This window comes from Gopherus flavomarginatus, chromosome 3 (assembly GCF_025201925.1).
Source record: "Gopherus flavomarginatus isolate rGopFla2 chromosome 3, rGopFla2.mat.asm, whole genome shotgun sequence".
In the NCBI taxonomy this organism is placed as follows: Eukaryota; Metazoa; Chordata; order Testudines; family Testudinidae; genus Gopherus; species Gopherus flavomarginatus.
Genome location: NC_066619.1, coordinates 94,895,394 through 94,914,207, shown reverse-complemented (window position 1 = coordinate 94,914,207; position 18,814 = coordinate 94,895,394). Strand labels below are relative to the sequence as shown.

At 39.1% G+C, this 18,814-nt stretch overlaps 1 protein-coding gene across 3 annotated transcripts in view; it reads left to right on the top strand.

Moving 5' to 3' along the window:
- SMARCA2 (SWI/SNF related, matrix associated, actin dependent regulator of chromatin, subfamily a, member 2) overlaps window positions 1-18,814 on the top strand; it is a 195,619-nt gene that overhangs the window by 62,411 nt on the left and 114,394 nt on the right. For all 3 annotated transcript variants that reach the window (XM_050944258.1, XM_050944256.1, XM_050944257.1), the window contains exons 10-18: window positions 2,462-2,632; window positions 7,950-8,003; window positions 9,425-9,555; window positions 9,756-9,816; window positions 11,927-12,027; window positions 12,208-12,355; window positions 15,242-15,405; window positions 17,141-17,207; window positions 17,843-17,953. In XM_050944258.1, coding sequence (XP_050800215.1) covers window positions 2,462-2,632; window positions 7,950-8,003; window positions 9,425-9,555; window positions 9,756-9,816; window positions 11,927-12,027; window positions 12,208-12,355; window positions 15,242-15,405; window positions 17,141-17,207; window positions 17,843-17,953 — 1,008 coding nt within the window. The remainder of the gene's footprint in view (window positions 1-2,461; window positions 2,633-7,949; window positions 8,004-9,424; window positions 9,556-9,755; window positions 9,817-11,926; window positions 12,028-12,207; window positions 12,356-15,241; window positions 15,406-17,140; window positions 17,208-17,842; window positions 17,954-18,814) is intronic.

Below are 18,814 nucleotides of genomic sequence, written 5' to 3'. Positions count from 1 at the left end.
ACGTATTTAAGCAATGATGATAAATACAGCATTTTCTGGGAATTCGTGACTAATTCCAGTTGACCGTTAATCCCCAGAGTTATGGTCCAAAGAAAGCTAGCAGCAAGGGTATCTTTTTTCTTCTTTCCCTCCTCCCCATCACTTCACAATAATACTACTCATAGTTTCTTTTGAGGGGAAGGAGTGATGGGACGGCTTCCCATGTGACCATGTCTCTTCAGAGTGCTGTCAAACTGATTGGGAGGCATGTCTAGATTAGGAAAATAGCTTGTGTTTTTATAACATCTTAATTAACACATTTTAACGAAGATAGTTTTATATAGGACTTTGCACCTAACATAGACAAGGCAGGTTGTGTTTACAAGTGTGTTAGCTGGTCATGGTTCTCACCTTAGAGTAGGCTAATATTTTCTTTTTAATATTGGTAGAAATCTGATAACTGTGTTCTAACTCTATTTAACAGTAGGATTCATTGACGTCTACCAACAGTAAATCTAATCACTGGGAAACTAGTTATTCTCCATTTACAAGCATTTGAGTGACACACTTTTCGTAAGGCACAACACTAGTGAAAGAGCAAGTAAATGTCTAATTTGGGTGCAGATATGGGACAAAGCCTCAATGTTTGTCCAAAATCTGTAACTACCAACTATAAGGGCTGACTAGATTGGTTTTAAATCATTAAATGAAAAATACAAGTACATGCAAAGTACATATGAAGGATTTGCAGAGGAAAAGAACAAATCTTTTGTCCCTGAGGCCTTTCTCAAGGTTATATACCAGGGGCAGCCAACCTGAGCCTGAGAAGGAGCTGGAATTTACAAATGTACATTGCCAAAGAGAGACAGCAATATGTCAGCAGCTCCCAAGCAGCTCCCAAGCAGCTCCCCACACTCCAACCTGCAGTGGCTCCTGCCCGCTGGCAGCCCCACCAGTCAGTGCCTCCTGCTCCCTCCCCACTCCTTCTGCCTGCCACGATTAGCTGTTATGCGGTGCGCAGAAGGCTCTGGTGGGGAGGAGGGAAACAGTGAGGGCATGGCAGGCTCGGGGAAGGGGTGGAGTGGGGGCAGGGCCTGGGGCAGAGCAGGGGTTGAGCAGTGAGCACCCCCTCCAGCACATCAGAAAGTTAGTATCTATAGCTCCAGCCCCGGAGTGAGTGCCTGTGCAGGAGCTGCATATTAACATATGAAGAACCGCATGCGGCTCTGGAGCCACAGGTTGGCCACCCCTGTTATATACCAATCTACATTATAGAGATCCTTTAGACTAGCTGCTCAAACTGTTACCATGTTAATTATCAGAAATAAAACATGTAGATGAAAAAAGGTACCCTTGCCGTTTTTAAAACATTTTTACATCCTGAGGTGAATGAGCTGATGTCAGTCCAGGGCTTGTATGTTAGAAGCATGTAGATCCAAAGTCATCGCTAATAAAAGCGAGGGGCAGCGGCCATCCTGATGTACCCTCAAACATGCCCAGAACACTAATATCCGCTGCTCGCCCCTGAGGCCATCTACCTGTGGACTGTGAGTTGTCATCATTGTTTTCAAAGACAAATCACTTGAGGGTCATCTTCAGTCAGATTTGCTGTCAGGGGCACTTCAGGTATTACTACCCCAGTGCTTACCAAATTCACAGTTGAATTCTTGTGAGGACACAGCTGCATGTTGAGCACACTTGGCCTGTGTGTGCACTACAGAGCCTGTGCTGGCATAGCTATACCGGAAAAGCTGCTTAGCAGAGATTGAAGGAGTTCTGCTGGGGCAAGAAGACTGCCTCCCCAAATGACGTTAGCTATGCCAAGAGAGGCCCTCTTCTGTCAACCTAGCTGTTTCCACACTGGGGTTTTTGTCAGCATAGCTGGGTTGCTGGGGATCAGGCCTGTGCCATGTAGTTATTTCATTCCTCTCTTGAAATGTAGCCCAATTCAGTGGCAAATTTATTTATCTTTTATCCTATATACCAAGAAGTTTATCTTTTAAAAACTAAATCTTTTAAAAAGTCTCTTCTCCCCTCAAAGACCATGTCTAGGTTAGGAAAATGGTCATATCTGAAAACATGCTAGCAGGAAATCCCCCTCCTAATTCATAATACTCAAAGATTATTATTTATATTGGGTGAGATTTCCACAGCACAAAACAGAATTAGACATCCTGCTCTCATTACCTTTCAATAGGAGTTGTGTACCTAACTACACTTTGAGCCTTTGAAAATCTTCCCCTTTGCAGTCTTCTGTAAGGCTATGAGTTTCCTAGGGCCTTACCCATTCAGTGTGTCAGAAAGTATACAGTTCTTCCCTTCCTGACCCATTTCTTTTGTTGAAGGTCCTCAGGTTATCCTGCACCTCAAAAATGAGAGTTGAAGACATTTCAAATACACTTCTATAGTTCTAGTGCTAGTGGTGGTTTTTCTTCTCTGTAAGCGTCTAGACCATGAATGTTGTTTTTCTCTGTGTTGGTAGGCTGAAGATGAAGAAGGCTACCGTAAGCTGATTGACCAGAAGAAGGACAGACGTCTGGCATACCTGCTGCAGCAGACCGATGAGTATGTGGCCAACCTGACTAATCTGGTTTGGGAGCACAAGCAAGCACAAGCTGCCAAAGAAAAGAAAAAGAGGAGGAGAAGAAAGAAGGCAAGTAGAGAACTGAGCTACAACTAAAATCTCTCCCCTCTATCCCCCTAATGTAACTGTTGGTGGGTAAGACCAGAAGAAACAATGATGATGATCTTGTCTGATCTCCTGCATAGCACAGGCTATAGAACTTCTACAAAATAATTCCTTTTGAAATGGAGCGCAATTTAGAAAAACGTTTAGTCTTGATTTAAAAGCTATCAGTGATGGAGAATCCACCACAACCCATGGTAAATTGTTCCAGTGGTTAATTACTCTCATGATTAAAAGTACACATCTTATTTGCAGTCTGACTTTGTCTAGCTTGGGCTTCTAATCATTGGATCATGTTATACCTTTCTCTGCGAGATTGAAAAGCCCACTATTAAATGTTTGTTCCCCATATAGGTACTTATACCTATAAGTCACCCCTGAACCTTCTCTGTTAAGCTAAACTCTGCATTGGTCTTATGTATACGAGCTTTCTTGAAATTTTATAAACTACGAAATTGCTAACATTAAATGAGTATACATTTCCAAAAGTCTGGCATAAGAAATCATATGGTTTATGCCATACAAATACTGAATTAGCTCTTTAAGTGTCAGTTTACTAATCAACATGAATAATTCCATAGACTGGAAGGGGGACAAGATTAGAAAATTTCACTGGGTTATAAACTTGATTTATTAATAAATATTTAATAGGCAAAAATTAACCAACCTACTATCAATTAGCAATAAAATGTATGTCTCTTAAATTCTATAGATTGGGAAGGTGAGAGAAGGGCTATCTTATGCCAACAGAAATTGGTCCAATAAAAGATATTACCTTACCCACTTTGTCTCTTGTAGTAACATAGGATTTGTCATAGTGAACTACTAGACCATTAGTGTGTCAAATCTGGTGGGTTTAGCAGTGCTTCAGGGAGAGACTGAAAACACCATCATGAAGTGCTTGCTAATTGTGCAGTGTTTCACCTGGAGGCACAAAAAGTGAATATTCCTTCTTGATACCTGCAGCCACTTTGCCCTCTGAACAGTTATCTTGAACCTTCCAATTCTGAACTCAGCTCAGTGCTATACATAGTTGACAGGGCAAGTGGACAGAGCCAGAGAGAGATCATTTTGTTTATGCTCATTTTGTGCAAATAGATAGCCTGGAAATAGTGTTATTTTCTATCTGCATTCTGACCATTTAGTATAAGCCTTTTTAAAATTCACTTTGGATGCTATGAAACATTTCTTTGTTAGTCAGAGAGGGTATGGCTGAGAGTTAAGCAATATTATTTACTTAATAAAATAATTCTGACCCCTCAATTCCTTGAAGGACGGTCAAGATGACCTTCTAGATGACTATCTGTAATTCTCATGATATGAGTATGCTTAATATGAGAGAGAAGAAATAATGGCTCAGAACTTTATTTGCTTGTTCTGCATAAACAAAGAGTGCACCTGCTAATTTTCCTGGCAATTTAATTTTGCAGAATTTGAAATGCTTGATTAGGTTTCTCCACGTAGAGTAAGAGCATGCTAAGTATAGTAACATGTACCAAAATATAAAAACTGGACAATGTTAAGGACGACAGATCTCAAAAGTACCCTTTCCTCCCCTCCATTCCCCTCCAAAAAATGTCAGCTGTGTCTCTTTAAGAATACGTTTGTAAAACAGAAAGGGCCCACAGCCCTCCAGAATGAGGATGCAATATCTTAAAAATAAAAAAATAAAATTCAGATTTCAGAGTACTTGGCCTACAGTCATGGCAAGAGCAGCATTTGATTTTAACACACCTAATTCTCCCCACAGATATCACACAGCATCACTGTACTTGGCTTATACAGTGGTATAAACACAGTGTTTCCTAGTATTTCTGTTGACACTCTTGTGTCATTTGTATCTGTGAATGGACCTATTCCAATATTTTCTTAGCGTAAGTCTGTGCTCAGATAAGAGCATCTTCTGGTGATGTCAATGCATGCATAAGTCTCTAATCTGAAAAATCGTGTCCTGACAGACCATAAATATCTGATGCAATGTGTTCTGCCCAGCTCAAAACATAAAGGAAAATTAGCAGTAAAATTTTGTGCTTTACCCTGATCATCTTCAGCCTCTTCATGCTAGTGAACTCTGCCATCAAGCCATTTTGCTCATCTGTAAAGAAAGAGATGAGTACTAATAAATATGACCATGTTTGTGCTTTGATTTATAACTGTGATTTCATTTGTTACTTAAGTTTGACCCACAGTTACCCAGCAAGTTGACATTGTGCTTCTTAGCCATATCCTTTGGATACCTCTGTTCTTGTATTACCTAATCAACTGAAAATATGGTTAAATCAATTAAAAACATAATTAAGTATTCCATCCTTACGTAGGAGCAGGACAAGAGTCCTTTAGGCTTGCTCCCAAGGTTGTACACTGATGAAGTGGATGGTGCAGAAGTGCTTCTTTTCAGCCTCACTATTTATAATTAGGAAATGACGCCTATTTACCCAAGAGGCCAGACTGGTTACAAATAATCCATTTTGTGCTCTTGGGGAAATAGGGTTTGGGATTTTTTTTCTGGCTATAATTCTGCACTTGTCTGGAATAGCTCCTTTTGAACTGCTCTGATCTGTTGAATAAGTGCGGAACTGGACAACTCACTTTCAGTGGAGTTGCTTCTGATAGGAGCTCAAGATTTTTTCAAGTTCTGTAGATAGTTTGTACTGTACAAGCGATAGGGAAACAGACGGAGAAGTTCATGATGTAGTCTTTTGTTTAGGACTGTAGTTGACTTTATCAAATACTCCAAGCACATCTGTGATGTAGACAGAGTATGTCTTCAGTATTAAGTACATGAGTGTCAGTGTTTTGCCCTCTCATATATTTGCATGTACACCGCTTTCCATTTGTATTGTGAAGATGCAGATAGAGTGGAGCTAGAATAACCAGGAGATTAGCTAAGATGAGGCATTACTTTATGAAATAGTAAATGGGGCATCTGCTCTGTAAGCATATTGGTGTCTGAGATCAGCTGAGATGCACCTCTTTACTTTATAAACAGTCCATATCACTGGCTGTGAAGGATGAACATTGTTTCCAAGTCCTTCTCCTAGTCCCACTTCACCCACCGAAGTTCTCAGCCAGAGATATGAAGAAAAAATACTTCAGTTCCATACAATTGTCATCGCCCCTCAAGGCATCCTCTGTTTGTCTGTGGCATAACTGAATAACCAATGTGGAATACCCTCTTTTAGGATCATTGCTTAGGTTCATAGTTTTAAGAAAAATATTAATATCCTAAGCTTTGTATAAATTATACAAAATCGGTGTTAATCAGCTGGTCTGTTTAAGCAAAAACCATCAGCACTGACACAATTTGTTATCCTACTCACAAATAGGTCTGACAGAATGAAGCTAGCAACACCAACACTTTACTTTGGTTGCAGCCATTCCTTACCCTCCCTCAAATATTTTAACATACCTAATAAATATATGTAGGCTTGGCAGAATTCAATTTTTTTTTGTAATATTGACAGATAACATCAGTGTATTTGTAATCATTCTTTACCAATTTAAGTATTCACAGTTGCACAAAATTATGGGTTTTAAGCACTTTTTTCCTATTTTTATTCATTTAAATGTTCCCAGTTTCAGGAAATTATGGGAGCAAGGGGGTCAGAGAATAACGATTTAATGACAGTAGATGTTGAGATTCAAAAACTTAAAGCTTTATAGCTGTTAAAACACAAATTGTCAACATATGTTGAAATATACAAAGTAGATATCCTTATCTAAGTAGATCTACTTATCAAACTCTTAAGAAGTTCTCAAGGAGCTTTCTTACTTTGCCTATCTGTAAATTGCAGTTATCATCAGTGGAAATACTTTTTCGTCAGTTTTTGTGTGTAGGGTGAAATCGATGTTTAATGACATTTACGAATAAAAAACTCATCCTTCCAAGCCTAAATAAATATATGCAAGATTCTTAGAGAATTGCCCCAATAGTTCATCTATATAAGTTTGCTTTGCTACTTTCACTTAGGGCATTTTATGTAGACATCAACTGATAAAAGTGAATCTGAAGACATTCAGATACCTTGCTGGCAGTCACAGTATGAAAAAACAAAAACCTCGAATAGTATAGAAGGATGGAGATCCAAAGGGAAAAAATTGTTTGCAGACTCCAGAAAACAAATCACCACAAAAATAGTTTGTCAGAAAGAGACACCCCTCAGCCCCCATACTTCTGCCTTATTGAGAAGAATACAGCAATGGCATTATTTTTCTCTATGCAAAGAAGGGAGAAGAAGCTGAAGCGTAAGAAATGCATGTAGGTATGCAGAAAATGCGATTCCCACCAGTGGGTGCATATATATCTCCTTTGTCTACTGTCAGCACACTGACTAGCTGGATTTAGGGGGCAGATTTTCCAGACCTAACATACCTTAAACTAAAGTCAATGGAGTTACCTTGGCTTTACACTGGTGTAAGAGCAGAATTTGCTCCACATGGTATTACCTCGATATTTCTACTGTTATTTCTTTCTTCCAAGTTCCTACTCCTTTGAAACACCAGAATCTGCTTAACAAACAGGCTCAGTCTGGGGAGGGGATGGGCAAACATAGTGTTCAGAAGGACAGATAAATCCTGAATGTCTTTACAATTATAAAAAGAAAAGTTAGCTTTTCTTGTTTTAGCCCACATTGCCATCTAAACACACACATTACTTAAAATAAGGTACTAGCCTGTAAAGAGTGACTGTCAAAATAGCCCTTTTTTCCTAACAGGATCTTCTTCCTGTGCATTTTAGGTCAAATCTGCTTTCTGTAGCGACAAAGGTAAAATTATACTCCAGTTAGCAGTGCACAGCCAACAATGCAACAGGATGGGGAGCTGGATTCTGTTTTTTCTTGCACATCATGAATAGAATTGTTAGCCAAGTTCTAAGTGCAGGGGCAAATCATGCCTTTCACTGACCCTCATGCTGCCCTGTTGCCTTAAGTGGGGTAGCCTAAGACATGATTTGACGTTCAGCATGCTTATTACTGGTGGTGACGCATGGGAAGAGTAGATTCAAGTTTGACTTGGGAGTCAGTTTTTCTATCTGTTAGTCCTACAGTCTTGTTACTGTAAACAGAGTGACTCTGATCTGGAATTATTGAGACATATTTAACAGAAACCACCATACCGTTTCTAGTTACTTTTCAGAGTGAAATAGCTAAGATCCCAGCATGGAAGTCAAAGCTGTTTTAGGAACAACAAACCAGCAGAACATTTGAAAATTATTTTATAGTTCATACTTGGTTATACTCATCTCAGTTCGAATGTAAAATTTTTGTTTGTGTTTTCATTTCAGAAGGCGGAAGAGAGTGCAGAGGGAATGGGATCTGATCTTGGTCCTGATGGAGAGGTAAAAATTTTAAAAGCCTTTTTCTCAAAGGAGTAGATCCTACTAAATAAATCACATTATTTATTGCTGGTTGTTAAATATCAAGGAGACAGATCCCAGAACCTTTACTTGCCCAAATAATCACATTGACTTCAAGGGACTAAGTACAATGGAACTATACCTCTATCCCGATATAACACTGTCCTTGGGAGCCAAAAAATCTTACTGCGCTACAGGTGAAACCGCGTTATATTGAACTTGCTTTGATCCGCCGGAGCGCGCAGCCCACTCCCCCCAGAGCGCCGCTTTACCGTGTTATATCCTACTTTGTGTTATATCGGGTCATTTTATGTCAAGGTAGAGGTTTTCTTGCATTGGTACGGGTCACAGGATCAGGCTCATGTGTATTTGCAGATATAGTTTATGAATACACATTGACACAATTGATATTTCACAGTATAAGTAAAATGTATTTGGAACTCATACTGTAGAATTATGATGAATATGTTATCCCAGGTTATCTTTATAAAATACAATCTGGTCATTTTAAATGAAATTAACATCAAAATATAAAATTAGCATTTATTTGAGAATTTAACTTATTATAAAGTAATTTGGTTTCCTGTAGTTTTCCCAAAGTTTGCTATGGCTCCTACTGGCAATAATAGATTAATCTGTATTCTAGACTTGCGGCCCACTCCATTCAGGTACCTAGAGCAGGGATTTGCAGTGAGATAGGATGCACTGTCGCTATAACTTTCTTCTTAAATTATGCCCTGAAGTGCCTGAAAAGATCCATTTTTTTAACCAGGAGAAAATATATCCAGCTTAACTATCTTCCCGTACAAGCCATTTTTTAAAAAGATCTGAAGCCTAGTCTCTGGAGCATTGTATATATCTCTAAGTATTCTGAAAATCCCTTTCAGCTTGTGCACATCTGCGTGTAAAAGTGGATTTCTTGAGATCCAAGTCTGGGTAGTACACAGTTTATTTGTCAACTATGGTTGTAAGCAAACATTATATTATCACATCAGTAGGAAATAAGCCTACGTTGGACAAGCATATCCATTCCCTTCCTAGTATGGGATAAAATGTGCCGTGTCGTGATGGCTCCTTTGTCTGTCAGAAGTAATTGCAAATGAAAACTTCTCCCATCATGTTCTTTGGACACTAAACTCTTCAGAGAGACCAGTAGATACTTCTGGTTCCATAGTCCCCTCATTAATTACACTTAATATTGGGATATGCCTTTGGATGATACTTGTGGAGATATTGTGACCTACTGTTGGCCCCGTTGCTGACCAAGAAACTTTTGCTGTGGTTTTCAGTTTCTTTGTTTTTCTTTTGAAACTTTAACTTTGCAAGCTGTTGTTTGCTGTCATTATCTCTATGGGAAAGAAAGTCCAGCTGTCTTATACTGTGACATTGGCTTTCACTTTTAGCCCATTGATGAGAGCAGTCAAATGAGTGACCTTCCAGTCAAAGTGACTCACACTGAAACAGGCAAAGTTCTTCTTGGACCAGAAGCTCCAAAAGCAAGTCAGCTGGATGCTTGGTTAGAAATGAATCCTGGGTAAGTAGCTAAACAAACATAACAGGATTTTTAATAACGACTTTCACTTCTGTTGATACTTATAACAAGAGAAACATTGTTTCATTACCCAACCTTATTTTGTTTAATTTATTTAGCTCTTTATAAAATGATTTGGAAACATATTGAATCTAAGTGGTGTTTTTTTTCTAAACTCCTATCCTTTTGGCTTCCTGGACCAGCTATGAAGTAGCTCCTAGGTCTGACAGTGAGGAGGAGAGTGACTCTGAATATGAGGAAGAGGTATGTGTACTTACTTATTTAATGTCTAAGAGCATATGAGGGGAAAACCTTGTTTTTCTCTCTGCTGAGAAGGGGAGGGTGGGAAATTTCAGAAAGGAAAGGAGCAACACATGAAAACAATTGGAGGGACTATAATTCCAACAAGAAAAACTAGCCCTTTGTGCAACATAGGAGGAGAGAGGAGTATGTGTTCCATTTCTGGTTATTTATAATCATGCTTCAGAACAAACAGTAAGATTCCTTTTGATAACAATATTCTATGACAGGAGATATGGTGACTGTTCTGAATAAACTGATACCTTGTATCTGTCAAATCCATTTTATCTCCATATGCGTAGATTTGTATTTCTATTAAGACACATACTTTCTTAATCCTTCTATTATTAAAAAGCCACCAATTTACAAGGAGGAGGACAGAATAGGCAAATTTGCTGTTTGTGGTAATCATAATAAGCAAAATTGTATTAAAAGCATTTGGTAGAACACATACACAGATCTGTTTTTTATAGACACATGTAAGCTTTTGGCAAGTTAGCCTGATTTTGTTGTTGTTGTTTTTTTTTTTCTTGGTAATCTTTCAATGAGAGTAGTTGGCTGTGACCTTTCAGGCAACAGACTGTAAAGGGGGGCTGATTAAAGCAGTGACATGTCAGTAAATATTGATTTGTCTACCTTGTATCACCAGATCTTGGGTGTCCTCTAGGGGTAAGGAGGCCAATGCGATTTCAGTTACTGCAAATGTGATGATGGTTGCGGGGATAAATTCACCAGAGAGTAGTTTTATTTAGTTAGTTATTTAAATTAAAGACTTAAAAATAAGCTACTTGTGTTTGGAGGGGCAATTCTAAATATTTTCTGTTTAGTTCTGTAGGTTGCAGGCAGTGGTGATATAGTGGAATTTTCACTCACCACTCAGCATGTTAGTTGTTTGAATATTGTTTTCATCCTATTTTAATCTAGAATCAGAAAATATTGGCAGGGTGCTGAATTAAATATTGCAAGATGCTAAGATTATGCTTAGTTGATATTTCTTCAGCCTACATATGTTGCAAATAGAATTGCATTGTGTACGTTTTAAAATAGTGTATGTGTTTTACATTTGATTTAACAATACACACTAAAGGTGTGTCTCCTGCAAAGGCTTGCGCACCAGTTTAGTTTTATGTACTATGAGTAGTCCCACTGAAATCACAGTATGTCCAATTAAGCATGTGTTTAAGACTTTGAAGATTGAGACCTAATAACCTAACTCTACGGGGTGATGAAAATGATAACGCCTGTTGACCTTAGTAGGTGGTAAGGGCTGTCAGCACCTCCCAATACTGGGCCTTGAGTGTAGTGTAGTGTAGACATAGATGTAGAATTAGATAAGATCTTGTATTCTCTGTGTAGAAAGGGATATGCCTATAATTTTGGTACAGTTTTGTGACAAGCAGAAAGAAAAGGAGTAAGCATTCTAAAAGTAGTTTGCCTACAGGAAGCATAGGGATATTTGTTTTAACAGTGAGAATTTAAGTTGTTACAAAATAGCATTACTTCAAAGAGAATAGAGATTCTTGGAGAAACCACAAAAAAATCTGAAAACCTTTCAGTCCATTTATCATCATCTGCAATATTAATTGGAAAGAAGGTAAATAATAAATAAGGAACAAAAAGTTTATTCTATTTAAAGACAGTTTTAATAAATCAAACACTAAAACAGCTCAGATCTAGTGGATCTTGTCAGTTTGATTGCCTTTTTTGTGTGAATAGAATGTATGTTATGAATCTCCAGTATGTTTTGAAGGAGGGTATATATATGATCTAATCAATGAACAGGAAAAGAAGACATGTTTCACATATGGTGGAATTAAAATGGGAAAATTCGTTTTCTAAGTGTTTTACAGTTTTACCTTGGTTCACTTACATCACAGCAAGAAGCTTTCAGTTGACAGAAAAGAAGAGATGTCAATAACTCTTTCTTGTTAGGATTTCTTTTGTTGTAAAGCAGTGTGCAATGAAAACTGTTGATGAAAACCTGCATGAAGTCTGGCTGATGTTATGATCAAGAAAAATGTTACTTTCCTATTTTTCTGTCCCCTCTCCTGTTTTTCTGTTGTCTCCTCTGTAGGATGATGATGAGGAATCAAGTAGACAAGAAGTGGATGAGAAAATACTCCTGGATCCTAACAGTGAAGAAGTTTCTGAGAAGGATGCTAAGCAGATCATTGAGTGAGTGTACATTAGGATGCCTTCTCTGGGGGTAGGAGGCTGATTTCTCCACCCTATCTTTAACTTTAGCTGCGTACCTATTTTTATTAAGAGCACTTGAATAAGAAGTGATGGTTCAGAGCACTGAACAAATTGATATAGTGTAAATAGCATCATAACTCTGCTTTACCTATCTTCTAGGACAGCCAAACAGGATGTAGATGATGAATACAGTATGCAATATAGTGCTAGAGGGTCTCAGTCCTACTATACAGTCGCTCATGCAATCGCTGAGAGGGTGGAGAAACAGTCTGCTCTTCTTATTAATGGATCACTAAAACATTATCAGGTAAGAAACCTAGTAGAAATTTCCTTCTCAAGTTGTAAAAACCAGTTTATGGCCAGCTATAATCCTGCAGTTAACCCTTGCTTTATACATGACTTTTGCACTGTTGCATAATGATGGCCAGGTATTTGTATAATATGCTTTTATTGAGTAAAGCATGTTATAATATAATATTTAAAAGTTTATGCACATTAGGAAGGTATGTAGGAATAAATGCTTTAATCTCTAAGTGGATCGGATTTGTGTTGCATTGAATCACAAGGTATCCATTTGGGTAGAAAACGATGGTTTGGAAAAGAAGATTGTATTCTGCCTTCCGAATGTAAATGTCACACATGTCACCTGTATAATAATATCAGCTCTAAGTGTACCTGTAATTATCATCTTCATTAGAGAACAGTAGTGATCCAGTTTGGGTTTTTGCTTATTGTTTTAGTGACATACTTTTTATAAAATGCTACTCTAATACTTCAGTGCACTAACCAGTTGAATCCAGAAGCCTCTTTATTCTGGATGCTGTTGGCTTGGCTATTGAGAGAATTGTAGGGTGGGAATCTTTGCATGGTCTGTGGCCACTGACTCCCTGTGGCCTCTGAAAAGTCATTTGTGGCTTGATTTTTTTGTGGCACTGAGCATCTGTTCCCTAGGTAGTTCCCTAGCAGATTTCTGAGAGCTGCAGGTGCTCAGCATTGTTTTCAATCTGACCACTTGGCTCTGTCTCAGTTTTCTTGCCTGAAAAATAGAGAATATTACTTTCTTATCTAAACTGCAAGGATGATGTGAAGATACATATTATTTTAAAAGTGTTCATAGAAGGAAGGGCAACCTTAATTCTTACACATCCTAACTTTTCAGTGATCAACTTTGCAACCCAAACGTTCTTTTTTTGTAGTTTTTTTAAAATGCAAACTAAAACCCCAGAAATTCCAGCATGTCAGATTGGGGCCTAGATCCGTAACACAAACCTCTACCACTTGAGTTAATGGTGTCACTGGCAGCTGTAGCAGGTAGGGTGTTATTCTCTATGTGGACCAGCACAAGTCGGGGATGAGGCACACTTTGCCAGTGAGTTTCGCAGCTATTTGCTGACAATAGAGGAAGGTGAGACTCAGGAATCCTGGGTTCAATCCCAGGCTTGGAGAGAGTGTTCCTTAGTGGATATAGAGCCTTCTGCCCCAGTCCTTCTCCCTCCTCTTTTTCCCCTTGTGCTCCTCTCTGTCTCTCTCCCTGAACCACTTTGCTCCTATTTTCCTCTTCCCCTGCCCTCTCTGCATTCCAGTCAGGCTACTTCCTCTTTCTTCATGCTGCCTGTGTGCCATGTATAACACAGGAGTGACTCTTCCTGTTCTTCGTTCTGCTGCCACAGCAGCCACCAGCAGCTGGGCAAAGAAATTACAAAGTCCTGCTCAGTCTGTCCAGCTCTTGGGCTCAGTAAAGACTGAGAATTTAGCAATTAAACTCCACTACGTCTCTACTGAGCATGCGTGAACTGTGACTTGTTTCCCCCCCCACCCCGAGACTTACAAGTTGGCCAAATGTTGATGAATTCTCATGGGGACAACAAAAGTCACATCCCTACCCTAGGGTGACAGCCCCCTCCCCGTAACCGAAGTCCTTGCTCCACCAAATTTCGAGTCTCCTCTCCAGAGTATGGAGAATGGTAGAGCTTCTCAATGAAGCAATTGTAAAAATTTTTTATTGTGGACAATACAGTATATTTTTCTGTAATCTGTCTTGCAAATATTTCAGCCTGAACAGTTCAGATTTGACTAAGTTATAAATAGAATCCTGGGAAATTGTTTATTTTTTATAATCTTTCATTTTATTTTTTGGGAATTTTGTTTGATTTTCTTTTATCCATTTTAGCCATGTGGTAGGGGAGTTAGGTCCAGCCCCAGGGGTAGGAGAGTGAGAGGCCCTGTGGGTTGATATTGCAAAATGAGCCCTCCTCACACACATCGCAGTGGCAGATCCTATCCTGCAGGGCTGGGCCTAGCTCCCCACCATAGGCTCCGACTCTGCGGGTGCTCCAGGGTTAGAACATCCATGGAAAAAAACCTGGCAGTCAGTTCCCTCCTCACTTGCAGCGCCTCCCACCGCTGGTGGCCTCGCCGATCAACTCATCCCCCTCCCTCCCAGTGTCTCCCACCTGCCATGATGAGCTGTTCTGCGGCATGGGGGGAAAGGGAGGAGCCGGGACGGGGCATGCTCAGGGAAGGGGGTGGAAAGGAGGAGGGGCCTGGGACTGAGCAGAGTTGAGCACCCACAGGGAAAAGGAGGAAGCTAGCGCCTGTGCTTCCCACTACAGGTGTTGTGACCTGGTGCATGTTGCTCGCTCAAATTTGGCCCAGCTTCCCCTCTGCCGTTGTGATGGAGGAGTGGCCGGGACAAACTGTGAATGGTGCTTGACATGTGCTGGGTTACAACACCTGAAATGGGGAGCCAGGCCTGCTGCACAGGGCAGCAGCTGATGCTGTAGGTGAGTTTTAGAGGCTTTTTTTAACTTATATGTTTTTCTTTATTTTGTGTTATTTCACATTTGCAAAAAACACAGGACTCTAGTTGTAAGCAAATGTAAAACAGAGTATTTTAATGGAAGGTATTAGGAAACCTCAACTATAGGCATTGCTACCAACTCTGCCTATAATATTAAAAATCTGCTTGTACAAAATAGAACTCTGAAGCTTGGTATTGGACCTAAATATCAGCAGTGACTTTCATGCAGATATGCTGGGATATTACTTATGTGCTGGTGGTTCCCAGTGCATCCACTGTTGAAGGAAACCCAGCACCAAAGCAGAAAGTGAAGTGAAAGCCTTACTTCAGTAATACTAGAATTAATTACCTGTGCAGCTCTCAGATAATTGAAGCGATTATTCTTCATTTCAGATCCAGGGCCTGGAATGGATGGTTTCACTTTATAATAACAATTTGAATGGAATTTTAGCTGATGAAATGGGGCTAGGAAAGACCATACAGACTATTGCACTCATCACTTATCTGATGGAGCACAAAAGACTCAATGGCCCCTATCTCATCATTGTTCCCCTTTCGTAAGTAAAGAAATTCATTCCACTGTTCTCTTTCTATGCATTGCAAATTGGCTTATTAGCGGCACTCACTTGTTTTTCACTTAATGGTGAGATGAAGCAGGCAGTGGGACTACATTGAGTATGTACTCTGAATCTAGTCTTGATTATTTTGCCACACTGATTGGCTGGCATTGCGAGGATGACCAGATGGATGATAAAAGCAGTTGGTTCCATTAGTTTTGCTGTCCACTCAGCGGGCAACTGTATGGTATCTCTTATTCAGTGTAACTTATTCCTGACATGATCCACAAAAGAGGAAATGTACTTTTTTTCTCTTTTATTTTACATGCTACAGTTTTCCCTTTTCAATTTTTAAAGTGCTACTTGCAGCCTATTATTAGATCTTTAAAAGGCACCTCACCAAATATTAGGTAATTGTGCTTTAACAACCCTGGATTTTCTTGTAAATATAGTATAAAGTAACTGTCTGATGTGGAGTTGCTTATTGTCCCTAACCATTGATCTCCAACCTCTGCCCAGTGTATTTTTATTTGCCCCCTTTATTTATTGTGATTTTTCTGAATGTGCTCTACTCTGGTCTCTGCAGGAATTGGTTTTTGGTTTCTTGAAACGGATTGTTTTTAAAGAGACATTATCGAGTGCTGTAAAACCTCTGTCGTGTTTTTTTTTGTCCCTAAGTGATACCTATCTTACAACTGGCTGTGGAGTGGCTTTGGCATTCAAATTAGAAGGTGGCTAAGAAAGTTACCAGTTGTCTGGGGCTTGGTGGTGTCTGTAGGTGTTAGCACAATACAAGTTATATTAATTATTGTTATACCTTATGTGGTCTACTTTGAAGTGCCCCACCTTCTCACTCTGCTGCAGCAACCATTAACTAACTTCCAGAGCTGTGTTCAATCCTACTAATACTAGTGGTGCTGGGCTCAAACATAAAAATAAATGCATGATTGGGGAGAGAGCCCTGTTATTAAAACAGTGTTTCCAAGGGGAAGGAAGTGGTGCTATCGATTTTCAAGAGTACAACGGAGACTTGAGACTTGATGTTTTTAAATTACTTGTTATAGTCTTTTTTTAAGTATTATAAAGGGGAGGAGCTGAGACCTGAAGTATTTTACCAGTTCCTTTAGCCTTTCTTTAAGACTATTCAGTGTGTTAGTACAGTTGAAATCACATAGTGCAAAAATGAAAGTACATAAGTGGCTGACTGACACAGCAGTGGTGCTGGATGCTAATAGCGCATCATCACAAGTTAACAGCACTGATACCTTTTACCTTGGACTTTGTGGGGCTATATCTGAGAAGTTGTAAGTTTTACGTGTTACAGCTGAGCAGCATGGGATGACAGATATGTCTTTTCTGTGCAGATCCATCTATTCTAGCTTTTTTAGTAGGTGTGTTAACATGAACCTAAGTTAAGCATGTGCTTAAGTGCTTTGCTGAATCAGGGCCAAAACAGACTTCTAAATAAAACTTAGACATTTTCCCCAAATCAATTATCCCCTCACATCTCAAATGAAGATGGCTCATGTAGCATAAATAAATCTGCGTGTTTTCTTTTTAATATTCAATCTACGTGTTCAAGGCAAAGATGTGGGTGTAAGTAAGAAGTTTGTTGGGGATTCAGCTTTCATTGCAAAAGAAGTATTAAGATGACAAAGTTATAAATAATACCTTAGATTTAAACAGATAATTAGATATTATACTAAATTGTTCATATTCTTAATCTCTTACCTAGAACTTTATCCAACTGGACATATGAGTTTGACAAATGGGCTCCTTCTGTGGTGAAAATTTCTTACAAGGTTTGTTTTGTGTTCTCTATTTGTATAAAATTGAAAGTGTGAAAAATAGACCCTCCTCTTCCTCATTTCCCAAGCTAATCTGTAAACTCTGGCTGTAAAATTTTGTCACGTGCATCATGTACTAAACAGTGACAGTTAATCATCCCAAACAGATTACTATAATAAACCATAATTATTTTCAAATGGTGAAATGCAGAAGAAAATTGTTAATGATCATATTGCAAGGTTTCTGATGAGAGTAATACAAATGATAAATAAGACACATTTTGTATATTGCTGAATACTTTAATTTTAGGCTACTGTGTTTCCAATTGTTCCTATAAAGTCAAGCAGTTACCAAGAAGACTAGATAGACTGACTGCTGCTACTTCCATATAAACAGAGCTTTGCAGTCCAGCAGCTAGTTTCCTGGTATGAGGTTACTGTAATTTTTCTCTTCTCTTCTCCCTCCCATGATCTTCATTGGGGAAACCATTCTGAAGGGATCTGTAATATGTCAATACATTGTTTGATTTTGCTTTTTAGCACACTCATACAGACACCTTTTCTCTGCTAACCCATGATTGTAAGAAATAGCAGAGGACTATATATAATTATTTTCTTCATCCTTTATTTTATTTTCTCTTCTCTTTCAGGGGACACCTGCCATGCGTCGTTCACTTGTTCCTCAGCTTCGAAGTGGAAAATTTAATGTTCTTTTAACAACTTATGAATACATAATAAAGGATAAACACATTCTTGCTAAGGTAAAAATTGATTTCTGTCACTTCTTAACTGCAAACCCTCTTCCGTGTCACCAAACTGTGTTTTGCATGAAACTTTTATTATGTTGCCCATAGAAATCATAGAAATGTAGGACTGGAAGGGCCCTCGATAGCTCTTCTAGTCCAGTCCCCTGCACTGGAGGCCAGACGAAGTATTATCTAGACTGTCCCCGACAGGTATTTGTCTAACCTGTTCTTAAAAACCTTCAATGATGGAGATTCCACAACCTCCCAGATAATTTGTTCTAGTGCTTAATGACATGTACAGCTAGGAAGATTTTCCTAATGTCTAACCTAAATCATCCTTGCTGCAATTTAAGCCCATTCTTGTCCCATCCTCAGTGGATAAGCAGAACAATTTATCACCCTCCTTTATATAACAACCTTTTACATACTTAAAGACTGTTATCGTGTGTGTGTGTCTCTCTCTCTCCCTTCGCTGTCCCCCGCAGTCTTCCCTTCTCCAGACTAAACAAACCCATTTTTTTTTCAATCTTTCCTCATAGATCATGTTTTCTAGACCTTCAGTAATTTTTGTTGCTCCCTCTAGACTTTCTCCAATTTGTCCTCCTCTTTCCTGAAGTGTGGTGCCCAGAACTGGACACAGTTCTCCAGTAGAGACCTTATCAGTGCCGAATAGAGTGAGAGAATTACTTTTCATGTCTTGCTTTCAACATTCCTGCTAATACATCGCAGAATGATGTTCGCTTTGTCCACCAGTATTACATGGTTGATCCATATTTAGTTTGTCACCCACTGTAACCCCCAGGTCCTTTTCTGCAGTATGCCTTCTTGGGCAGTCATTTTCCATTTTGTATTTTTGCAATTGATTACTCTTTCCTA